Here is a 26,804-nt window from a genome sequence, read left to right as displayed (position 1 = left end):
TACATATTCATTTCTCCATGTTTTGATGATCTTGGACTGAAAGCTAGACGACATAACTCATCATCTTGCCCTATGCATGCTTTCATTTCAAATAATTTGGAAATTTTAGTCATTAACTTCTAGAGGATACCTGTCGGATCACGTGATATTCGGTTAGTACCTCAAACAGGTAAGCAGCCAAATTGACTACTGTGTGAATTGAGTGACGTTGGTGCAATATCACCTTAAAGCTGTGAGATGTATATGTATTTCACATGTCCCAATTCCATGCCAATTTGTTGCATACTTCAAATATTTTCTGTTTCATCTGCAGCTCTAATATGATAAGGGAGAGACGTTAGGATTGCTCTATAGGTGACTGAAAGAAGAGAAGTACCCCTGTAAGTGTTTAGACCTCTCTTATCACCTTTCTTACGAAGCACTTTTCCAATCTGAATTTATAAATTTTCTCTCCCATGTAGTCACAATGGCCGGTGAGTCACAAGTTTGTTTCGAATATCGAGCTTCTCGACAGCTAAACGAAGTTCATACGGTTTTTTGTTGTTTTTGAGCTGTAATATATGGTTCTACATCTCATCGTGAGTCGATAGAGTTGGGTCCTTGATCAAGATGAAAATGACGAACTCTCATTTTTTCCATGATTGTGAAGCTAATTGAAGTAATGGTTCAGGATGTCACATTTATTCTTTTTGACCGTTTTGAATGTTTCGTCTAGGCTATGAAAAACATTTACGTTTATTGTTTTGTAAGTCGGTTTAGTTTCCATTTGTAAACTGGGCGGCACAGAGCTACATTTGGCTTTCCAGAGGGAACGTCATATCTTCTGAGTAAGGAGAAAATACAAGGGACGTTCAGTAGGGTCTGATCATGGATCTACCACTCTTCTTGCTGTTTTTTGAAGATATAGTACCTTAATTAAATCAGGAGGTCCTTGCAGTTTATGGGTTTTATTAATGATCACCCTGTATAATAATAAGACAGATGTTTCGGAACAATATTTTAAATTGTAAGACATTTCCAGGGGCAGATGTGGACTCTGACCACAATTTATTGGTTATTAACTTTGGGTTAAAACTAAATAAACTGAAAAAAACCTGTGAAATTAAGGAGACGAAACCTGGAGAAGTACAAAAAAACCAGCGGTTGTTGAGAGTGTCAGAGGGAGCTCTAGGCAATGGTTCACTTGACCACGGGAAAGTAATACAGAAGATGATGAATTGGTAGCTTTAAGTGATGAATTATTGAAGACGGCAGAGAATCAAATAGGTAGTAGGAACCCTTGGATAATATAGCAGATATTGCATTTGATTGGTGAAAAGAAAATATATAAAAATGCAACAAATGAAGAAGGCGAAAGGGAATACTAAGGAATGAGAGTGACAGGAATTGCAAAATGGCTAAGCAGGAATGGCTGGAGGGCAACTGTAAGGATTTAGAAGCATGTTTCGCTAGGGGAAAGATAGACAGCACCTACAGGAAAATTACAGAGGAATTTGAAGAAAGAACAAGCAGCTTTGTATTTCAAGATCTCAGATGGAAAACCAGTCCTAAACAATGAATGGAAAGCTGGAAGATGGAAGGAATATGCGGAGGGTCTATACAAGGGAGATAAATTGGAAAGTAATATTACAGAAATGGAAGAGGAATTAGATAAAGATGAGATGGGAGATACGATGCCAAGAGAAGCATTTGACAGAGCACTGGGAGATCTAAGGCCCCAGGAGTAGATGACATTCCATCAGAATTGCTGATAGCCGTTGGAGAGCCAGCCATGACAAAACTCTTCCTTATGACGTGCAACAAATATCAGTCAGGTGAAATACCCTCACACTTCAAAAAGAATGTAATAATTCTAATTCCAAAGGAAACAGATTCTGACTGGTGCGAATATTACTGACCTATCAGTTTAATAAGTAATGGTAGTAAAATACCAACAAAAATTCTTTACAGAAGAATGGAAAAACTGGTAGAAGCCGACCTCGGGGAAGATCAGTTTGGATTTCACAGAAATGTAGGAACACACGAGTCAATACTGACCCTACGACTTATCTTAGAAGATAGGTTGAGGAAAGGCAAACCTACGTATGTCACTTTTATAGATTTAGAGAACGCTTTTGATAATATTGACTAGAACACTCTCTTTGAAATTCTGAAGGTTGCAGGACTAACATGCAGGGAGCGAAAGGCTATTTACAACTTACACAGAAACCAGACGGCTGTTACAAGAGTCGACCGAAATGAAAGAGAAGCAGTGATTGAAAAGAGAGTGAGACAGGGTTATAGCCTATCCTCGATGTTATTCAACCTGTACAGTAAAGGAAACCAAAGAAAAATTTAGAGTAAGAGTAGAAGTTTAGGCAGAAGAAACAATAACTTTGAGCTTTTCCGATGACATCGTAATTCTGTTGGAGACAGCAGAGAACTTGGAAGACCAGTTGAATGGAAAGGAAAGTGTCTTGAAAGGAGGATATAAGATGAACGTCAAAAGCACGATCAAGATAATGGAATGTAGTCTATTTAAATCAGGTGACACTGAGGGAATTAGATTAGGAAATGTAACACTTAAAGCAGTAAATGTAGTTTGATATTTGGGCAGCAACATAACTAATGATGGCCGAAGAAAATAGGATGTAGAATGTAGATTGACAATGGCAAGAAATGCGTTTCTGAAGAAAAGAAATTTATTAACATCAAATATAGTCTTTAAGTGTTAGGACGTTTTTTCTGAAGGTGTTTGTCTGGAGTGTAGCCATGTATGGAGGTGAAACATGGACAATAAAGAGTTTGGACAAGAAGAAAACAGAACCTTTTGAAATGTGGAGCTACAGAAGAATGCTGGAGATTGGATGGGTAGATCACGTAACTAAATAAATCTGTGGTACGACTTGACTAAAAGTAGGGACCAGTTTATTGGACACATTATGAGACATCAAGGGATCACTAATATAGTAATGGAGGGAAGTGTGGAGGTAAAAGTCGTAGAGGGTGACCAAGAGATGAATTCAGTAAGCAGATTCAGAAGGATTTAGATTGCAGTAGTTATATGGAGATGAAGAGGCTTGCACAGCTTAGAGTTGCCTAGAGAGCTGCATCAGACCAGTATTCGGACTGAAGACCAAAACAACTACTACTTTGAGTGAAATATGTTGGTGCTACTTCTACCTGCTGAAAGTTTTGTGGATTGACATATTTCGTATATTCTCTTTGACAATATCCCATGTAGTTTGGATCTTATTCTCTGCATTATTTCTTTCTTTCAGGACATGCATACTTCTGACCATGTTAATGAGTTTCTTTAAAGTATTACAATATTCTTCGTACTGTCCAAGTACAGTTGGATCCTGACTTATTCTGGCATTTATATATATATATTCCTCTTCCTCCCACATGATACTTTAATTCTCTTAGTTATACAGTGCTTACTTCTTTTTTTTTTAATTGATTTTCTGGATAACTTTTTAGGAAAGCTCATTTAAAATATTGGCATAAATTCAGTATGGAATAAATTGAATTTCATCTTATCTCCATCTATATATACTTAATCACCTCTTTTAACTTAATCTTAAAACTCTTTATCCTGTCTCATTAATAAGCTTCACTGCTATGTGTGAACCGGCGTTACAGCATCAAGGTACTATACAGTTTTCTTACATTAATTGTGGATCATGATCAGATTGTCCATTAACAACTGTATTTATATTAATTGTTCCAGCCTGAGAACTGTCTATAATTGTGTTATCAATCAGGTTCCTGCTATATCAATGCAAGTAAGTTGGAAAATTAACTAGTGAAAATAGATCGAAACACCCAAATAATTATTCCAGTTCATTTTTCCTGTCTGTATTTTTTAAGAAATCTACACTGGAGTCTCCACAAACTACTGTTTATTCTTTTCTGACAGCCCAATAATGAGTCTACATATGGCATAAACAGCTGAATGTTTCCTAGAGGGGATCTGTTGATTGTTATAAATAGCAGAGAAGTATTTTACAGTTACAGTTCACAAGCACATTCCTCTAGCTTCTGATCAACACAGAAACATTTATTTCATTGTTTCTAACTCAGTTCTCAACTCGTAATGTGTTGCAACTACTCCTTTTCCCGTGTTAGTTCTTCATGAAAATGATGGTAGTCTGTTATCTCTTATATTTAAAACTCTATCCCTGTGGTTACATTGTGTTCAGAGGGACACAAAACATCTATCACTTCAGAATTTCCCACATATAGTCATACAAAAAGCACCTCTGTCTTGTTTTTCAGACCTCTAACGTTCTCATGAAACAAATTAATTTCCCTATTCTGTAAATTGTTTCATGTACATGCTGTTTCACGAAATGTGTTTGCCTCTGTAAGTTACGAAGTAATAGGCGACGGACATATTTTATTGCGGTGGGTCACCATAAGGAACGTTACACTACCTGCGGAGCTATGAACATAGTTTAGTGTGTTATTATCCAAAGAGTTACAGCAAAAAGATACAATTTTTTAAATGGAATAATAGTTGTTTCTATCATGCACTGCACAGCAGTGTGTATACATCAATTTAAATTACATTCCTATCACTTTTAGTTTGGGAGCTACAACCGTTCAAAGTTTCAGGGGCACATACCACACACGCTGCGCATAACGCAAAGCGCCTTCTAAATGTAATGCGGCCGAGTTGTAACGTCGCCGGTGTCACGGAGCGAGAAGCTTCCTCGATGCGCTGTTAGACTGCCGACTGTCGCCGCACACGGCCGTATAACCAATAGTTCGAGCCATACAAACAAATGGGGCTCAATATACCACAGTTACTTACATCGGAAGGTGATTGCATACACGAACAACGAGTACGTTGACATGATGCTCGGCGAGTGCCGACACGTTGCCACTGAAGCAACCATGGCGTACGCGGTGAGATATCCTCGGAGAAGAGCACCGGCAGCCATTACATTCTTACGTGCCGAACGACGACTTCGGGAAACAGGCAGCTTGGTAATGCGCCGCAGTAACAGACGAAGGACTGCAAGAAGTGAGAAGACGGAGGTATTAGTTTTAGCTGCAGTACACCACGATCCTCATGTCAGCTTACGAGCCGTTGCTGCAGTCGCTGGTGTCAGTCTCACATATGTGTGGAGTATAGTACACGGCCACAGGTATCACCCGTACCGCCTGTCACTGACCCAGGAGCTGCATGGGAACGATTTCCGCGAGAGAGTTACATTCTGTGAATGGGCCATGCGCAATTTCACGCTGGAGTCTTTACAAGGTGTTATGTTCTCTGATGAGTCCACGTTCACAAATTATGGTGCAGTGAATCGCCATAAAGTGCACTACTGGGCCACAGACAATCCTCGATGGGTACGACCTGTCGACGTCAACGTAGGTGGTCTATAAATGTACGGTGTGGAATCCTTGGGGATGAAATCATCGGTCCACACTACTTCCCCGGTACACTGACAAGTGAGTTATATCGCGCGTTTATGGTCGACAGTTTGGTTGGTCTTCTTGAACATGTGTGTCTACAGACGAGAGACCATATGAGGATGCAGCATGATGGTCACGTAGCCCATTCTGAGCGTGCTGTTGTGGAAGAACTAAACAACAGGTTTGCAGGAAGGTGGTTGGGGCGCCATAGTCCTCATTCATGGCCCGCAAGGTTGCCCGATTTAACACCATTATATTTATTTATGTGGAGATATCTGAAGGACCGTGTTTTTATCAGTGAGCCCACATCCCCAGATGATCTAAAACGGTGCATCGAGGACGCATGTTACTCAGTGACACCGGCAATGTTACATCTCGTCTGCAGATCCTTTAGAAGGCGCATTGCATTGTGCATTCAGGCACATGGACACACATTTGACCATCTCATTTAAATCAACTTCCCACCACCAGAACATCCATCAACCACCACACAGCCATGTATTACGTACAGCGTGTGGTATCTGCCCCTGAAACTTTGAAATGTTGCAGCTCCCAAAATAAAAGAGATAGGCATGTAATTTAAATTGATGTATACACAGCTGGTGTTACTGATTCCAGTGCATGATAGAAACAACTATTATTCCATTTAAAAAATTGTATCTTTTTGCTGTAACTCCCCGCGGCCATCGATGTTAAGTTTTTACGTGGTTTCCCTAAAATCTTAAGGTGAATGTAGGGATGCTTCAAGAGCAGCAGAAAACGCTATAACGGGAGTAGGATTCGTTATGAATAGAAAGGTAGGGCAGAGAATGAGTTACTGTGAATAGTTCAGCGATGGGATTGTCCTCATCATAATCGACAGCAAATGAACACCGACAGCGATAGTTCAGACATACGTGCCGATGTCGCAAGCCGTAGGTGGAGAGGCAGAGAAGGTATTTGACGATGCTGAACGGGTAATTAAGTGCGTGAAGGGGGATGAAAATGTAACAGTCATGAGGGACTGAAATGCCGTTATAGGGAGAGAAGTAGGATAAAGGGTTGCGGGAGAATATGCTCTTGGCACTAGGAAATGAGGGAGGAGAAAGACTGAGTTCTGCAATGAATTTCAGCTAGTAACAGCGAATACACCGTTCAAGAGTCACAACAGTCAGTGTACTTAGAAAAATCTGGGGATTCGGGGAGATTTCAGTTACATTTCATCATGGTCAGGCAGATATTCCTAAATCAGATATTGGATTGTATGGCGTACCCAGGAGCTGATATAGACTCAGATCACAATTTCGTAGTGAGGAAGAGTAGGCTGAAATTTAAGAGACTTGTCAGGAAGAATCAGTGATCAAAGAAGTGGGATACGGAAACTCTAAGGAATGAAGAGATACGCTTGAAGTTCTCTGAGACTATAGGTACTTCGATGATAAATAGGTCAGTAGGCAGTTCATGTGAAGAGAAACGCACTTTTCTAAAAAGGGCAGTCAGGGAAGTTGGGAAGAAAACACTTAGGTACAAAGAAGGTAACTGCGAAGAAACCATAGGTAACAGAAAAAATACTTCAGTTGATCGATGAAAGAAGAAAGAACAAAAATGTTCAGGGAAATTCAGGAATACAGAAATAAAAGTCACTCAGGAAAGAAAGAAATAGGTAGTGCAGGGAAGCTGAGGCAAAATGGCTGCATAAAAGATACCTAAAAAGAAATGATTGTCGAAAGGACTGACTCAGCGTATAGAAAAGTCAAAAGAATCTTCAGTGCAATTAAAAGCAAGGGTGATAACATTAAGAGTGCCAGGAGAATTCTACGATTAAATGCAGAGGAAAGAGCGGGTAGGTGAAAACAGTATATTGAAAGCTTGTATGAGGGGGAAGATGTGACTGATGACGTGATAGAAGAAGAAACAAGAGTCAGTCGACATAGAGAAGATAGGAGATCCAGATGTAAGACAGGACTGTAGCCTTTCACCCCTGCTGTTCATTCTATACATCGAAGTAGCAATGACGGGAATAAAAGAAAGACTCAAGAGCGGCATTGAAATTCAAGGTCAAAGGATTAGATAACCTGATGACATTTGTATCGTTAGTGAAAGCGAAGAATTACAAAAATGGTTCAAATGGCTCTGAGCACTATGGAACTTAACTGCTGAAGTCATCAGTCCCCTAGAACTTAGAACTACTTAAACCTAACTAACTTAAGGACATCACACACATCCATGCCCGAGGCAGGATTCGAACCTGCGACTGTAGCGGTCGCACGGTTCCAGACTCGAGCGCCTAGAACCGCTCGGCCACTCCGGCCGGCCAGTCGGAGCAAGGAGGACATAAAAAGAAGACTGCCGCTGACAAAAAGGGCATTCCTGGCCAAGTGAAGACTACTAGTATCAAATAGACCTTAATTTGAGAAAGAAATTTCTGATAATGTACGTTTAGAGCACAGAACTGTGTGGTAGTTAAACATCGACTGTGGGAAAACTGGAACAGAAAAGAATCGATGCATTTGAAACGTGGTGTTACAAACGAATGTTGAAAATTAGGTGGACTGATAGGGTAAGGAATTAGGAGGTTCTGCGCAATATCGGATAGGAAATGAACATGTGGAAAACGCTGACAAGGAGAAGGGGTTGAATGGTAGGACATATGTTAAGACATGAGGGAATGACTTCCGTGGTACTGGAGGGAGTTGTAGAAGGTAAAAACTGTGGAGGAATGCAGAGATTGGAAAATACCCAGCGAATAACTGAGGACATAGGTTGCAAATGCTACTCCTTTTGTTTGTTTGTAACTCGTATTCCATCTCTAACGCCCTTATCGTAAACTGTATGTTAAGTATTAACCTTCCTTTCCTTCGGGAGCTGGGGTATTTTCCGTGCGCACGAGCGAAGTTGTGGAATTTGAGTGATTAATTAATTCCCTAATAAGGCTAGACAGCGTTGTATCGCGCCAGTCCAGAATACCGAGCTAGTCCGAGTTTTGTTTACCACGAGTATAAGCATATTATGAAACACTGGTTATTGCAAAACTCTAGCCGGTTCTACTTCTCTTCTTTTTTAAAAAACGTAAAATGGGTAGTTGTTTCTTTGTACCATCATTCTTCATTTACACAGACTAAAACGAGACGACAGGAGAAAACGATCTCGGCCTAGCAGTGAATAACACTTAGTTCTCCTTTGGGTGAAGGCTTTTAGTTTGAAGGTTTTTGCGCTGAATGGTTCCATTCCTTAAGCAATTTTCTGAGACATCTACGAATTAGCCATCTATTCATAACAACATCAGTCATTAAATTTAAAAAAAATCAAGAAAGAAATATCTTTAGTTACGAGAAAAGGAGGAAATACGGTGCATCGTCAATCAATTCAAATTTCAAATTCCATAGGTTTCTCATTGACTTAGAAAACCTATGTCTTTTTCAATCGCCGTATCTTCCCAGATATGGTTTGTGCGTATTATTGACACGTGCGTAAAATTCTTCACCTGATTTTAGCGCTCTTTACTGGTAAAGATTAAGGAGTACGCTATGTTCATTCCATAAAGCACGCAACGCGGCCAATTAAAACGGACATAGCTGCCCCATGTCAACGATGCTGGGAACATACAGTCCGCTTACTTCTGCAGTTTTCACCACTTGCCGGACGATAGTTGCCTGAAGTAAGCAGTTATCGTTTTACGCAAATTTTAAACACATCGCTAAGATTTAGTAAACTAATTATTTAGGCCAATTTTAGCTTCCGTGATGATATGAAAGTAATGTGTCATCGTAGTGAAAATGGAACTTTAACGGAAATGTCATTTCTCTTCATAAAGAAAGCTATAGATGATTTCTTTGCGGAATTACGCTGCTTTTATTCGTATTTTCAATATACTTACTAAGAATATTGTGACACACTGGACGCATTTCTGCTGCGTCTTCAGATGAACGGTGGGACATGCAGAGGGAGACATATTTGAGTCCATAGAATGCACTCATCCGGCATGGTAACGTGATTAAAGCGTTTAGTTGACGAGTAATTGCTAGTCTCCAGTTAATGTAATTGATTCTGTTCTGCCGGCCGGGGTGGCCGAGCGGTTCTAGGCGCTACAGTCTGGAACCGCGCGACCGCTACGGTCGCAGGTTCGAATCCTGCCTCGGGCATGGATGTGTGTGATGTCCTTAGGTTAGTTAGGTTTAAGTAGTTCTAAGTTCTAGGGGACTGATGACCTCAGAAGGTGAGCCCCATAATGCTCAGAGCCATTTGAACCATTTGATTCTGTTCTCTTATGAGGCCTTTTTTATTCGCAAATGGACCAGAAGCTGTATCCCACTGCTATAGCATCACGGAAATCAGCAAGATATTTATGAGACATAATTACAAAATTACTATTATCTGTGTATGACTTCCTATCGACGCTGAGTCAATGTGGCCTGTGGTATTCCCCAACAACGGTGAAGAATATTATAACGGAGGTGTAGCAGCATTAATGAACATTGTACGGTTTATCATGAGCTTCACTCTACAACAATGGTTTCCTACCTGGGAATAATTATCCCCTTAAGGATAAAGTCTAATTTTCTGAGTGATGAAAGCCAAAGGGTTCACTTGTGTTTCTGTCACGAAACTAAATTACTTTTAAAGGATAATTGACAGCACAGCAGTAACTATATAATGGCTACTAACTGCAGTCTGGCCTGTTCTATATTATTGTCATTATTACCGTTACTGTTATTATTAGCAGCGTTCAGACACAGACCATTAGCAGCCAAGTCTTACATTTTCTGCCAATTCAGAAATAAGGAGTCCACCACTCAAGTGATTTACAAATAGTAGGCCTGCATGTAGTGCAAACACTTTAATTTGGTTGATTTAAGTGGGAGTGGAAGGTATGTGTGAAGCAAGTGTCGCTGGGGAGACGATTGGTGCAGAGGAAACACATTCTGTAACAAGTGTCTGTTCTCAACGTGAATAGTGAAGTTGTCTTTCTAAGAAGTACTTTTAGGTAACAGTCGCAATCCACTGAGCATTGCTACATCATTCTATGAAAAAATGTTGTTAGAAATATGTCGTACCAATTGCCTCATAGACTCATTCGTTCGAGTATTAATGAAACATCTACAAAAACTAAAGATCATTAATCTTGCGTCACTTCAAAAATGAAAGTGTTTAACGGAAATTCTTTTCATATTAAGGTTTAATTAGTTGCTAAAGATGTTGGTGCTGGTGGAGGGAGGGGAATACTAATTAATATCTGATTGCAGTCAGGGCTAAAGGTCTCGGAAAGGTTGGCAACCACTGCTCTACAGAGAATAATACGCTAAAGGATCAACGACCTTTAACATGTTCCTTTAGGGTAGCCAGTATCCGAAGACATTTTCTGTACAGAGAAACTAGTGATGATGTGAATAATAAGTAGCATGCAGCGGTTTATCTATATACCAGCATCTAACGATTGTTGTTCCTTAGCAGGTGACTTCTTTCCACTACTATTGTCCATTAAAATTTTATTTAAAATTCTGAACACGTTCCTGGGTGTTCTGTAGTAATGTGTGAAATTGTCACGTATTAGGTCTTTCAAACAATTAATTATATCTGTGTTGGGAGCGTAACAAGGTTGCACTATATCTTATTAATGTATTACACCTGTTAACTATGCAGATTATGTGTATGTCTGATAAATATTTTAACGTAAATAAAAGTGTCCTAAAGCAGCAGCTACTGGAGATTCAAGACATGTATACACCGACTTACAGAAATTAATATATCTATAATACGAAATGTATTCATTTATCAGTATTTATAGCTTGTACTAACAATATTATTTTTTTCAGGTAAAAACGGGAGAAAGACCAGTCTCTCACGATGGAAGGTATGTAAACAAATTATGAACTAAAAATAATAGTATTTAGATCAATAATGAACATTTATGTGTTACGTTATATACAAAATTCAAATATTCTCGTATTCACTGTTTATAAAGGACTTGGACTTTTTGGACTGCTAAAACTGAACTGCAAGCGAAATGATATTCCAAATATAGTATTTCAGAAACATTAGTGTCACATTTCCACATATAAATTACACACACAGAATATAATTTCTTGTATATGACTTTCACAAATAGCAGTGTATACGCAGTGGAAAAATTTGATCTGAATTTCCATTGACTTCTGTATGCTTCTATATCAAAGTATTTCTGTAGCAAACAATATTCCATAATATCTAGTCAAAATCAACGAAGCTGTATTAATTAAATTGACTCTTAGTTAGTGGATAAGTCATTGTGAGTACGAGTAAAAATTTGTCTATCAACAAACAAAATTTTCATTTATGCCAGGAATTATAACAATCTGAAAACGAGATTCGTTACATTGCCGGTACAGAGCGGTCACTTTTGTGAGCCATAATCATTAATTACATGGCCCAACGGAAAAAATTGTTTTAAGTTATAATATGCTTTTATACCTTTTTGTGCACTGAATCCATATTTGATCCCAGCCTTTTCCCATCTTGTACATATTTGTCACAGTGTGATATCGTTATAAGCTAGAAAATTAGTAAAATTTATGTACTGGGAATGAAAATAATTTAGTTTTCAACAAGTATACAGATTGTATTCGTGTATAAAACTGAATACAAATCTTTATTACACTGGCAGTAACTGTCAATTAGCTAATATTTCCTTTCCTTATTCGTGTTACGGCTTCTGATATACTTTATCTCCATTGACTTGCCGGGTGTACGTCTCGGTAAAATGACTAATTCATATCTCCAATTACACAGGTATCCCAGTGATCCCGATACCTTCCCTTTCGTAGGTTTAGCATGTTGATGAAGACGCTCACCTTGTTGCTCACTGATATTACCCAAGTTGTAAGTGGAAATGAACGATGGTGACACTTTAGAAAGTGACCCTCGAGGCTCGTCAAGCAACCTATATCTTAAACTTTCCCAGCATGATGGCTACATCAGAAATATAAAGTGAGTCCTTTTTGTTGCCTAAAAAGTCAGCAACAATGTCCTTGAATGACGTCCAAGCCTCCGTCCCGCTCGCAGTCATTTTCTAATACAAAGTTGAAATCAAACATTCTCGTTGATCATCACGTTTATCTCGAAGCAATATTTCCTTTCTATACACAATATTTAATGTTCCTTCGCGTTTTATAGTAACAATCTTACCAAAAATGGAACAAAAACAGTGGCAACATTTTTTCAAACATGACTAGCCTTGCACGAAATAGTAGAGCGTAATGTTACGTTATTACGGAAGGAACAGCTGTAAATAAAGAAGAATAATCAGAGAGCTTGTCATTGTAGTCACGATATGCACTAATCAGTGCAACCATTTCCACCCACATGATATACTGTACTATTTCATGTGACTGAAACAGGGCATTAAATATGCAGGGTGTTTCACATAACGTGCTTTGCTGTGTAAATTACAAAATTATAAGTGAAAGGAATATTTGTTTGAATAGGTAAATGTAAGAAGCTATATAGAGATGGTTTAGTTTTTCAAAGAGAGTAATAATATTGATAAACAGAATATTTTTTCTATCTTATATATGATATATGAAAACCAACTGTTTATAAATAAATTTAAATAAAATATCCATCAATTTTAAGTAGGGAGCTAGAAGCGTTCCGAGTTCTAAGGCGGGTGTTACATGCAGCGATTTGCTATTTTCTGAATTCACAGCTCAATGCGCCTTCTAGACGACCTGCGGACGAAATGTAAAGTTGTTGGCGTCGTGGAGCGCCCTGAGGGACAGACAGACACACACACACACACACACACACACACACACACACACACAAACACGCACACACGTACTCGCCCTCGTCCAGGGACGGACGCCCGTTGACGAAGTTTGTCGCTCCTTCTTCAGTGAACTTAAAATGTCTTCCTCCAACACATTGCCTTAGATGTTAGAACAGATGGAAGTTAAATGGTTCCACATCTAGTAAATAGGCCAGTTGTTCCAACAGTTATTTCTTTGGACACCTCAGTTTCTGTACCGTTTGTGGACTAATGCAGTATCCTGACGAAAGATATTTTTCCTTTCCATTGAAGTAATGTCACCGTATCACCTATTTTTGCACAACTTTGGTTCGTAATATGAACAAAAATTAGGCATTTATTTTTTATAGTTTGTAAGCACTTAGGACATCCCCTTTTGCAACCAAGAAAACCACAGCAACAACATTCCAGATAAAATCCTAGTGAAAAAGCCACTTTATACCAACCAGCGACTTCGTTACGTTTTGTTTTTGGTACGAAGTGGTGGACATACATCTCATCGATTGTAATACGAGTAAATCAACGCAGCAGAAGGTAAAATTATGTTTACGCTAGACCAACCATTATTAAACAACTAGTATTTGAATATGTTATTAGCCAGAAACAATGGCGACACGCATTTCGTTTAAAGATTTATCATAGTCACTTCCTCGTATAATAGCATGTACCGTACTGATTCATCTAATATCTATGGCATCCACAGTTACACAGAACTTCAACTGTAGGATTGATTGATTTTATTTTGGACTCTAATTCTATATTTTACAAAATTTCTCAACTGGAATAACTTCTGCAGATGTATAGCACGCTTGTATTCTACTACCCTTTTTTAACTACTGGAAATAAGAATCAATGTCCCTTTAAAATTTCACCAAATTTCGGTGAATACGCTTTAGCGCTAACTTATTCACAACAAGTGACACTGTTTATCCATTTGAACGAATCACATACTGCTTTGAAAAATCACATAAACAGAACTCTTTCTCTTCTCGAAGTTATATTTCACTAACATACTGACATAATAAAAACTGAGTTTCTTTGTTGTCGATACCATCTTTCTGCGACGCTGCCAGTTTTCACGCTGCTTTCGTCTTTAAATTAATGAACCAACATATGAAAAATATTTCTTCAGGTATCTGTACTGTAATACAAAATGATAAATACTTTTGCTTCGAATTATACATTGAGTAAATCGTCTACCAGATGTGTCAAGGCACTAATATGACGGACAATTCCATTTGGTCGGAACTAACATGCTTTCTTGAAATTGTCAAATGCGACACTATCACTCGTGCCAGAAATCTGACTAGTCTCGAGACCTCAATTATTTGTTAAGTCCAGTGTGCACAAAACCTTTTTAAACATCAAATCTACAATTGGGGCAATAAAGAAAAATGAAATAACAACAATAACTACTCGTAATCAATGAAAGTAAGTAACACTTATTTTTGAACGCTGTAGGAGACGGTTCTGACAGTCTTGTTAAATCATCATAAACAGGAATTTTCACCTTATTATGTATCTATACAATTTTGTGTCATCGCCACAATAGTATAGTTTTTAAATACGAAAGGTTTCATGAAATAAACACAATGGATACTGTGGAGATAAAATGCAGTATAATAAAATCATCATCTATTTTCTGCATTAATAAATTTATCGAAATAAAACTTATAAGCGTAATAAAAATCTGAAAAATATCGTTGAAAGATAGCCCTTGAATTTTAGTTACACAATTTATTAGAACCAGATGCTAATGACCAATGTAGTGTTGAAGAATGACCGTCATATAAACATCGATGTCCATGGTTTTCGTCTCATTGAATACTCTATTTCAATTGTTCCAGTCGTTGCTGAATAAGCTGAAGGGATATTCAAAAGTGGAAATCTTCTTTAAAGGCTAAACTTCTGACATGCTGTTAACTAAACAGAACAAATGGAGAGGGTTCATAGAGGTGACATACTAGATTTAATGTAGAACAATGTAATTACTTATCTTGTTTCGTTGGTGTTGGTTGTCCTAACACTCTAACAGTGCCTGAGCTTGATGCTATAGTTCACAATTAACTGAACCATAAAATCATTCTTAACCTACAGTCCAACAATAAAGGAAAACAAATTTTAGTAGTCAGCGGTATGAAAATTCGCTCATCGGTACACGCCGCACAGTTAACTGCAATCGGAACTCTAAACAGGATCAGCAGGGTTCTGTCGAGTCTTGGCCTGAGTCAAGTACACAAAGCAGTGAAAATGTGGTATCCAAAGATGAGTACCAGACGCAACCTGTACGAACATTTACACCGAAAATCGTTACATACAGAAATCATTTCGCTGCTCTCAGCATGTCCATGATTTCAGCAGAGTGTTCCACAACATCGTATCAGCCTCTTCTAGCGCGCTCACCGCGCGGTCCGTGGTGAAGGTATCGCTAGAGGTTCACGTTCGGCTAGTACGCTACCACTACCTAATGCGACGCTGTGGTTTTGTCCGCTTAGTCAGGCTTGGATGTAGTAGTATCAAAACATATGCTCATACCCATCATCTTCATTGCCATAGTGATTAATTTAGCCCACTGGACAAATTAGGAGCCACCCTCGTAAAAGAGCACAATGCTTGCTTCGCAGCATTGTAGATAGCGTAGAAGTGAAACCGGGTGACCATACGACACGTGTCAGTGAAGTGGTACGTATGTACCTGTCTGTTGTCTGCAATCAGCGCAATATTATGGGTCGACGTGAAGACATGACAGAGCGGAAGAAAGTAGCTACCATGTCTTTACGTGCCAGTGACCACACGGCAACGAAGCTGCCGTTCTTTTATGTATTAGTGTAGATTGTTGGCTGTGTCTGCAAGAGACGGTGCACTACTCACGGCCATACAACACGGCGTAAGAACCGATGTCGTAAAATGATCCTAACCCAAGGGAGCTGGAGACGGGTGCCACGTGTCGCAAGTGGAGATCAGGTTCAAACACAACAGAAATTGCTATCCTCAATGAATGCATGTCCATCTCAACCAGTTTTCGAGTGAACAGTACGAAGCGAACTGCATGGAATAGACATTTGATGTCGATCACCTCACAAAACGCCATTTGTCCATAGCGGCACATAAAGCTATTAGTCTTAAAAGGGCCAGTCAGAAGAGCAACTGGACAGTAGTTAAGTGGAGATGTGTACCGTGGCCCAACGAATCACGACTTGGCTCTTTTCAAATTACGCAAGTTGGCGAGTAAACGAACAGCCCATTAGACGTTTAGCTCTTACTGCGTGGAGGATGTAGTTCGGTCAGATATGGTTATGTTACGCTTTGGTTTGAGGGTGTTCTTCGTACCATGACTGGGGTCCACTCATTCAGATGCGCATTTATTTCAAGATTCAGGTCGACCAAGTATTGCGCTTTATTTTACAGTATGGTGTGTACATTCCCGTCTTTCAAGATTGACAACAACTCTGTTCAGAGGGCAGAATGCTCACGTACATTGTCGCACGTCGGCTGGCCCGCTAAATCACCCGACCTTAATCACACAGTAAATGATTGAGACAATGTGCACCGTTGGTTGGAACGTAGGATTCAGCATAATCACAATTTAGTAGGTCTACGTTAAAACAGCATTCATCTGCATTGGCATAAATGAAAAAATTCCTCGCCAAAGTGAGACCACTATCAAAGCCACTATCTGTGTTACAGGATGTTAATTAATTTTTTGTGAGCTATGTTTAAACTGTCATACAAAATATATCAAATAAGCTATAGCGTTCATCGGGTATACATAAATAATACACTGTCCAGACACATTAATGTGAACTCCTGGTAATAGCATGGTTAACCACATTTTTCAGGGTGGATCGCTCCGAGAGGTGCAGGAATAAAATGAGTGAGATCCTGGAAGATATTGACAGGGATGCAGAGCCATGCCGCATCTAGTGGCGTGGCGCTCTGCGTTCTCGGTTGAGGATCCATGGCGAGAACAGCCCAATCGAGGTGGTCCCACAATTCTCGATTAGGTTTAAATCCGGACATCGTTGTGGCCACGGAGTTACGGTAAACTCGTACTGGTGCTCTCCGAAACACGCACGTACGCTGCTAGCTGTCTGATACATTAGATTGTCCTGCTGGTAGATGCCATCGTGGCGAGGAAAAACAAACTGCATGTTGGGGTGGACGTGGTTCCCAAGGATAGGTGCATAATTACGTTGATCTGTTGCGCCTTACAGAATGGCGAGATCACCCAGGGAATGTTACGAAAATATTCCCTGGATTATAACACTCCCTCCTCCAGCTTGGATTCTATCGAAGAGTGTTGCAAGATTTTTGCTTTGGGACGTTTTAAGCCGTACACGCCAACGGCGATCTCTCCAATAGCGCATGAAACGTCTCACTAAAAAAAGATAAACTGCCGCCCCTCGGCGGACTTCCAATTGCGGCACTGGAGTGCAAATTCGAGCCTTCGTCGCCTATGAACAGCAGTCAGTATGGGTGTGTTAACGAAGCACCTGCTGGTGAGGCCCATGCACAGCAACTATCTCTGAACGGCCGCTGGGAACACAGTGGTAATAGCCCCTTTCTTCATCTGAGCGGTCAGTTGCTCAACAGTTCCACGTCCATTCGTCCGTACACATCTCCGCAGCCATCTTTCATCCCTGTCATCTATGGGCCATGTTGCACTAAGTCGCCTCGGCGTCAGTTTTAGATAGCGCAAATTTGGCATGTGAGGTTTCCACTTTAGGTGGCAAATAGTCAGGGGCTATCGATATGGACGCATACAGATGACTATTGTATTCAGCGATTCATGTGAAAATGTTTACAACGGGATTTCGGTCGCACGACGTAAATTAACAGACTTTGAAGGCGGGTGGGGAGTTGGAGCTATATGGATGGGGCATTACATTTCGGAGATCATTACGGAATTCAGTATCCCGAGAACCACATTATCAAGAATGTGCCGGAATACTAAATCTCAGGCATTACCTCTTGCCATGGACAATGCAGTGGCCGACGCCCTGCACTTGACCATCCGAGAGCAGCAGCGTTTGCATACAGTTGTCAGTACCAACAGACAAGCAACACTGCGTGAAATAATCGTAGAAATCAATGTGATACGAACGACTAACTTACCCGGTAGAACAGTGCGATGAAATATGGCGTTAATGGGCTATGGCATAGGACGACGGATTCGAGTGCCTTTGCTAACAGCACGGTATCGCCTAAAGCACCTCTCCTGGACTGGTGACCATATCGGTTGGATCCTAGGCGACTGTAAAACCGTGGTGTAGTCAGATGAGTCCCGATTCTGTTGGTAAGAGCTGATGGAGGCGTTTGAGTGTGGCGCAGATCCCACGAAGCCATGTACCCAACTTGACAACAAGGCACTGTGCAAAGCTGGTGGTGGCTATATAACGGTGTGAGCAGTGTTTAGATGGAATGTACTAGGTTCTCTGAATGTTCGGCTACTTGGATACCATTTGAATCCTTTGATGGACTTCATGTCCCCAAACAGTGATGGAATATTCATGGATGACAGTGCGCTGTGTCACTAGGCCACCATTGTTCGCAATTGGTTTGAAGAACATTCTGAAGAGTCCAACGAATGATTTGGCAGCCAGATCGCCTGATATGAATCCTGTCGAACAATTATGGGACATAATCGAGAGGTCAGTTCGTGCACAAAATCTTGCCCCAGGAACACTATTTCTGCAGGCTTCCAACGACTTGTTGAGTCTATGCCACATCGAGTTGTTGCACTAGACCAGGAAAAAGAAGATCCGGCACGATATTATGAGGTATTCCATGACTTCTGTCGGCTCAGTGTACTCTACAGATACATCGCTCCGTTTCCGCTTTATGACAACGACTGCATTGTTTTCCGCGTCCGCCCACACATTTTATATGTCCGTCACTGCTAGATCTGGCACGATATTAGGAGGTATACCATGACTTTTGTCGCCTCAGTGTACTCTACAGATACATCGCTCCGTTTCCGCGTTATGACAACGACTGCATTGTTTTCCGCGTCCGCCCGCACATTTTGCACACACTTTGTCATCCACTGCTAGTGCTGCCACTTGACGTCTGTAAGTGGTTGTTGCAGTTGACATCGAACATAGGCTGTGGTCACGTTACTGTAACTGGACCGTGTAGAATCCAATGTAGCAGAATTGGTGGACTATAGCCCTAATTTGTAGAACTTAAGATCTGATCTTGTGCTGGCTTACTACACAGAAGAGTTGACTGACTGCTGTTTGCAGTTCTGCGTGCACGCGGACAAGCGGCAGATGCTGCAGGAGCTGACGCGATCGCTGCAGCAGCGGCCCACCAAGGGCCACGTGCTGTGGGAGTTGGCCGGCTGCATCTGCTCCGCCGTGGGCGCCGACGGCTACCGCCTCTACCTGGCAGACCGCGGCGACCCCGACCTGCTGGGCCTCTACCTGGGACAGGACGACAGGTCTGCACACAAGTCCAGCTTATAATGCCCTGATATCTGCCTCCCACGAGCAGGGCCTTACAATAAGAGGCGATCAAAAAGTTTCCGTTCGAAGGCCGTACAGTCCAGATCGGTACAACAGACAGGCAAAACCACCGTGTCCGTTGAGGCAATAATTCCGCTGACGCACCTCTCTGAAGATACCCATTTGGTAAAATACCATGGCCTGCTGCTTGAAGAAGTCCGTAACTGCTTACCGCGTATCTTCGTATCTTCGATAGGTATCGCCAACCCTTCAAGGCCTTTTCTAAGCAAGCAAAGGCATGATAACAGTATGGAGAGATCAGCACTGTAGGGTGTGTGATCGAGTGTCTCCCACTTGAGTTGCTGTAACTTCTGCGTTACGACATTTGAGACGTGGAGACGTGTGTTACGGAGCAGCAGCAACCCTTGGTGCGCTATTTCACAAAGGTGGCTTTCTACATACATGCTGCCTCATACACATTCTCCAGTATCTACTGGAGTTTGCCCTTCTGCAGCCAAGAAAAAAATAACAGCACGTTGGTCCTGTTTGGACGTATTTGTTAAAAACATCACCATTGTTCAAGTTTCCGCATTCCAGAACGCATGTCGGAAAGACACGAATGTCACACTAATTTCTTGCCTACATGTCGGTGCTTATATACTCACATCTGAGTTAGGCTACGCTGCATATACGCTATACCAACACCTCCAAGTGGAAACTCTTTGATCGCCCATTTTAATTCAGTTAGACAACTGCGACCTTAATTTTTATGTGAAGTTGGTTTTTGCTGGGAACAAATTACTTTTCCAGTGTCTTCTGGAGGTATTGCAGTTTAGTGGTTAGTGGTTGATTTGTAACGTCCAGAGCTGGTCATCCCAGCCTTCAGATTCGCTCTTAAGCCAGTCGCCCCCTTGTCAAATACTCGTAGTCGCTAAAGGTCAGCACGAGGTGCAGTGGGACAAGAGCCGCTGACTGACATCTGGTTCAGCAGGCCTTCAAGTTTCCACTGTGCTCGTAGAGCTCAGAAGAGTCGTTGACACCCGAGTGCCCTTTGTCACAGTGCTGTGTCGACGGAGGAGGACTTTCTACGAATACTAGGAGACTGAACGTACATTCTGTTGGACAGGAAGGAATATACTGGAGTATTTCCACTTCGGACAACTTCAAGCCCTACTTGTTTTTGAATTTTTTTCGGGAAGTGCGTCATTTAATGACAGATGGACGAAATGCTCACACGAAAGATACTGAATATTCTAAAGTTTTCTTTATTTACTTTTCATACATGGAACTGGCTTGTGATTTAAAACTTCACTATAAATTTTCAGGGAGCTTATGTAGGTGCATTTTTTTTTATTTGTACGCCTTTGTTTAGTACTTTTCCCGAAGAGTTGTATCACTTAATTTGTAAGTAGGCTGTTTAGATTTTTATATGGGTAATGCCACGTAGCGCTCTATATGAAAATCACTGGCTGTGCTGTGTGCAGTCTGTGGCTAGTTTGCATTGTTGCCTGCCATTGTTGTCATGAACTGCTATAGCTGGATGTGAACAGCGCGTAGCGTTGCGCAGTTGGAGGTGAGCCGCCAGCAGTGGTGGATGTGTGGAGAGAGATGGCGGAGTTTTGTAATACTGGATGTCAGTTATGAATATTAAGGTAAATACATTGTTTGTTCTCTATTAAAATCTTTCATTTGCTAACTATGCCTATCAGTAGTTAGTGCCTTCAGTAGTTTGAATCTTTTATTTAGCTGGCAGTAGTGGCACTCGCTGTATTGCAGTAGTTCGAGCAACGAAGATTTTTGTGAGGTAAGTGATTTCTGAAAGGTATAGTTTAATGTTACTCAGGGCCATTCTTTTGCAGGGATTTTTGATAGTCAGATTGCGTTGCGCTAAAATTATTGTGTGCCAGGTTAAGCACAGTCGTGTATAAATTGTTCTAAGGGGACGTTTCATATGTCGACCCTGCCAGGATTCTTAAATGTTTTGAATTTACGTGTAGTAATGAACAGCTTTTAGTCAAATTCATCATGTCGGCGAGTCACATTTCGGTCATTGTTACGTCGTGTCGGCGGTTCCATCTCAAAATTCGGTGCACCTTGCCAATTCCTTTCATAATTACCGAAATGCCCTGTGTTATTATATTGTGGCTTTTCCGTATTTCTATGTCCCTCTTCCCTTATTGGGGCGCGAGTGTCCTCTGAAATACGTAATTCTTGTATTACCTGTGTCAGCTGATCTTGTACTTCCCGCATTTCTCTTTTGTATTGCGTATTAATTTGATTCTGATTTTGTTTGAATTTTCTTATTTGTTCATACTCTTCTGTGTCAGTGAAGGCTACGGGTCTTGTGTCATTCAGATCATCATCTACCTTTGTAGATAAGTTAGTGACCTGATCCGAAAGTTCGGCTACTTTCTCTGATAATGAACTAATTTCCTCCATGTGTCTTTCTACTGTGTCCTTTAAGTTTTCCTGAGTTTTTGCAAGTTGCGTAACCGAATCGGTAGATGCAACTGAGTCCATTTTAGCTTGCAAGGTCTCATGATTTTCATGAACAATAGTTTGCAGTTCTTTTATGGCTGCTTCGTGATTCTGTAATGCATTTTCATGCCGCGAAAAAATAGGTTGAAAATGTTCACAAATTTGTGTTTTTACGTCATTACAGACTTTTTGACATTTCGATTCGATGTTATGTAACTCAGTAGTTAAATCTTCACGTGTTTGTTCAAGTGTGGTGTCTAACTTCTGAAGCTTTTGCTGTGTTTGTCTCTGGTATTGTTCCATTGTGTCTAACTTTTGAAGCTTTTGCTGTGTTTGTCTCTGATTTTGTTCCATTGTGTCTAACTTTTGAAGATTTTGTCCCATTGTGTCTAACTGTTGCTGTGTTTGTCTCTGATTTTGTTCCATTTGTTGCATTAGTTGTAATAACAATGCATTAGTGTCTGGAATCTGTTCCTCTACTCTTTTCGGCAGTGCATTTGCACCGGCAACATTCACATTTTGACAAGCTGAAAATGTGTCTTGACTTATTTGAGAAAACGGTGAGGACGCAAAACCTGAATCTACAGTATTTGCAAAATTGTGTCCTATCATTTCGGATTCCTGAGGCGAGCTGTTGCCGACCGATCGATCGATAATGCTTCCCTGTTCACTACCTGTTTGACTGCCTACGCCATTGTTTGACGCCCGCTCCATTTCCCTATGCACAGTTACCAAATTACTACTTTGAATATTAGTTAATTCATTACATGGTGGGGCCAACACACTGCTTTCGTCTTCACTGTCATTTCTCAGTTTACTTTGGAGCCGAGTGTTACGTTTTTCACACGCCATTATTGTCACAATATTTCACACGATAACACAGAAAAGCACAATTTGAATAGCAAAAATAAGAGAACACATTAACATAGCACTGAAAATAATATCTAGTTAATTGCAGCTGCGAAATACTTGGTGCAAATCTACATGCACGCCACAACTGTTTTACAGTACAACAATGAAAGACTGCAACTACAAAGGAGATTCTCTCTACAATTACGCGCTAGCAATAAACAAAAGCTACACTAAATACACAAACTACAAGAAAAAATCAGAAGATTCCAGTGAGGTATCCTAGGCTAAGGGTCGACATATGAAACGTCCCCTTAGAACAATTTATACACGACTGTGCTTAACCTGGCACACAATAATTTTAGCGCAACGCAATCTGACTATCAAAAATCCCTGCAAAAGAATGGCCCTGAGTAACATTAAACTATACCTTTCAGAAATCACTTACCTCACAAAAATCTTCGTTGCTCGAACTACTGCAATACAGCGAGTGCCACTACTGCCAGCTAAATAAAAGATTCAAACTACTGAAGGCACTAACTACTGATAGGCATAGTTAGCAAATGAAAGATTTTAATAGAGAACAAACAATGTATTTACCTTAATATTCATAACTGACATCCAGTATTACAAAACTCCGCCATCTCTCTCCACACATCCACCACTGCTGGCGGCTCACCTCCAACTGCGCAACGCTACGCGCTGTTCACATCCAGCTATAGCAGTTCATGACAACAATGGCAGGCAACAATGCAAACTAGCCACAGACTGCACACAGCACAGCCAGTGATTTTCATATAGAGCGCTACGTGGGATTACCCATATAAAAATCTAAACAGCCTACTTACAAATTGTCGCCGGCAGTCCTGGCCGAGCGGTTCTAGGCGCTACAGTCTGGAACCGCTCGACCGCTACGGTCGCAGGTTCGAATCCTGCCTCGGGCATAGATGTGTGTGATGTCCTTAGGTTAGGTAGGTTTAAGTAGTTCAAGTTCTAGGGGACTGATAACCTCAGAAGTTAAGTAGCGTAGTTCTCAGAGCCATTTGAACCATTTGAACTTAATTGTCACATAAGAAAGTAAGATCCAATACTCTCTCCTGTCAACTCACATTTCATAATAATTTGGATACGCTTACTGTCTGTAAATGTTTTTCATTCTGTTTTCACTACTGCTTTCCTCCCATTCAAACGCTTCTTTTTATTTGCATCTACTTTTAACCCCTGTCATGGGTTGTGTGCACTATTACTGAATGGATGTAGTCATGCAGCCAAAGAACAGTGGAACTTTATTAACACAACACGCCAAGCAAGTTCAACATAAAACAGCTTCGGAAGCAACAGAATTAAAAGACAGTCCTTATACTATTTATGATACAGTACGCAGTAACAGTTTCTTAGCAGGTGCGAGTTGTATCATCTATGCCGCGAAGTCACTGGGCTGTCCTAGTAAGTACCACGATGATGTCCGTGGTCGAGACACTCCCGACAACTCGGCGCTTCGGACGCATTCTACGAGGCCGTAGGCTCGGCTGGTGGCCGGCATAAAGCCCGGACTGTACTTTCCGCTCGGTGAATGTAACTCTATTTGAGGGACCGCTTTGCGCTCGCCGTTAAGCCTAGATAACCATGAACTGTGAATTCCCGATGTCGACTGCTTGAGAACGGACGGCGCCGTTATATAGAGCCCTCCGGCGGAAGAATACCAGCAAAGCGTGTGGACAGCAAGTGACTCACGGAAGAGAGACAGTACAGACGATAACACCGATGTAAACAGCGAACTTACCGCCCCATGGTATCGTAGCGATGCTGGGGTATCATCTTTCGCAGTTGAGTTGCTGGCATCCTTGTTGGGTGGCAGCTTGCAATACACCACTGCATGGCTGGTGGCTGGACCGTAGGCGTCAGTCGAAGTTCCTGCACCTACATCTAGATGACTTCTCCGCAGTTCACACTTAAGTGCCTGACAGTGGGTTCATTAAACTACCTTAAGACTATTTCTTTATCGCTCCACCACCGAAAAGTGCGCGGAAAAACGAACGCCTAAATCTTTTCCTGAGAGCTCTAATGGTTCAAATGACTCTGAGCTCTGAGGTCATCAGTCCCCTAGAACTCAGAACTACTTAAACCTAACTAACCTAATGACATCACACACATCCATGCCCGAGGCAGGATTCGAGCCTGCGGCCGTAGCGGTCGCGCGGTGCCAGACTGAAGCGCCTGAGAGCTCTAATTTCGCATATTTTAGTACAATGATCATTTCTACTTACGTAGGTGGTTGCCAGAAAAGTATTTTCGCGCTTGGAAGAGAAAGATGATGACTGAAATTTCGTGAAAAGATCTCGCCACAGTGAAAACGCATTTGTTTTATTGACTGTCACCCCAACTCGCGTATTATATCTGTGACACACTCTCCCCTATTTCGGGATATTACAAAATGACTTGACCTTCTTTCAACTTTTTCGATGTCCTCCATAAATCCTATCTGGTAAGGATTCGGTACTGTGAAGCACTATTCTAGAAGAGGACGTACAAGATTAGTGTAGGTACACCCTTTAGTAGATCTTGCATATTCTAAGTGTCCTACCAACAAAATGCAGCCCTTGATTTGCCTTCCCCACAGAATTTTCTATGTAGCACTACAGCGCACATGCTTCACACATGCTGACAACCTCTGAACATACATTTTATTTTGTTAATCCAGCCGAAGTATATGAAACCACGTTATTTCCGTTACAAAACAGATTTAGATCAAACACGTCAGCTGCTGTGTATCGTCTCTTATCGTTCGTTGTCTCTCTCCTCCCCCGCATCTTTATCACCACTCAACCATACTCTACGAACCACCATCCCCTGCATGCTTCCGTTCGCTTCCGTTCCGCTCTCCCTTCTGTCCCCTTCCCTCATCCCCGCCCTTCTCTCATTTTTCTCTTACCACTCTCCCTCTCTCTCTCTCTCTCTCTCTCTCTCTCTCTCTCTCTCTCTGTGTGTGTGTGTGTGTGTGTGTGTGTGTGTGTGTGTGTGTGTGTGTTTCTTTCCTCCTTTTTCAGCAGAGACTCCTTTTGTAATCTGGTAAATGGAGAACGCATCATTCGTGAGAGAAATTATTCTGTTCGATTTTGTTCAGCCGCACCAGATTAAAACCGCGCTTTGCTCCTTTCCTACTCGACTATTTGTCACTGTCCGTCGCTGAATGCGATGTGCACCACTTAGCACTCTGCGCCATTCGAAGTCCAGAGAGACTGTACTTCAAAGTACCATGGACGGTTTCATCACCCTGAAATACTAACTTCAGTAATTCTCTCGACATTCTTGTGCGATATCACAATGATCAGGATCAAAATTAGATAAAATTGTTAATACATCGAGACTCAGACTGTTATAATACTAGATTTTAACTGCAGAAGCTTAGGCAAAAAAGTCTCGGAACTGAGCTTTCTCTAATAAAGCAACGCATAATGCTGTAACCAAATAAACGGTTGTCGCAATGGTATTAGCTGTGGAAAGAAACAGATTATAAAGTTATGGAAAAATATTAGAAGTTTATGTGGAACATTTTAAATTGTTAATAGAAATGCTTCATCGTTTAACATTGATTTCATGGCGAACTAAGATTTAAAAAATTTACGGAGATGTTCAGTTTGGGAGAGAGAGACTGTACTATTTTTAAATGATTGTTAAATATCGTTCATTTATAGGGAAGCTACTCTAATTGTGTAACCGAACTGTGTAACCGAAAACTACCTTGTACGGTATACTTAAAGATTATTCCCAAAAACGTATTATATTACTGACTATTGAATAACATACCAGCAATAGCCAGCTCTTTCTCGGTAAGACACGATACATTGTGTAGGTTGACTTAC

General features: G+C 41.0%; 1 protein-coding gene across 1 annotated transcript in view; it reads left to right on the top strand.

Moving 5' to 3' along the window:
• Nucleotides 1-26,804, top strand: part of LOC126187476 (probable 3',5'-cyclic phosphodiesterase pde-5) — a 759,019-nt gene that overhangs the window by 481,666 nt on the left and 250,549 nt on the right. Inside the window, exons 4-5 of the mRNA XM_049928583.1 lie at nucleotides 11,199-11,236; nucleotides 19,414-19,610. Coding sequence (XP_049784540.1) covers nucleotides 11,199-11,236; nucleotides 19,414-19,610 — 235 coding nt within the window. The remainder of the gene's footprint in view (nucleotides 1-11,198; nucleotides 11,237-19,413; nucleotides 19,611-26,804) is intronic.

The sequence above is a fragment of the Schistocerca cancellata genome, chromosome 1 (assembly GCF_023864275.1).
Source record: "Schistocerca cancellata isolate TAMUIC-IGC-003103 chromosome 1, iqSchCanc2.1, whole genome shotgun sequence".
In the NCBI taxonomy this organism is placed as follows: Eukaryota; Metazoa; Arthropoda; class Insecta; order Orthoptera; family Acrididae; genus Schistocerca; species Schistocerca cancellata.
The sequence above is the reverse complement of the archived record's forward strand: the minus strand, read 5'-3'. Positions and strand labels throughout refer to the sequence as shown.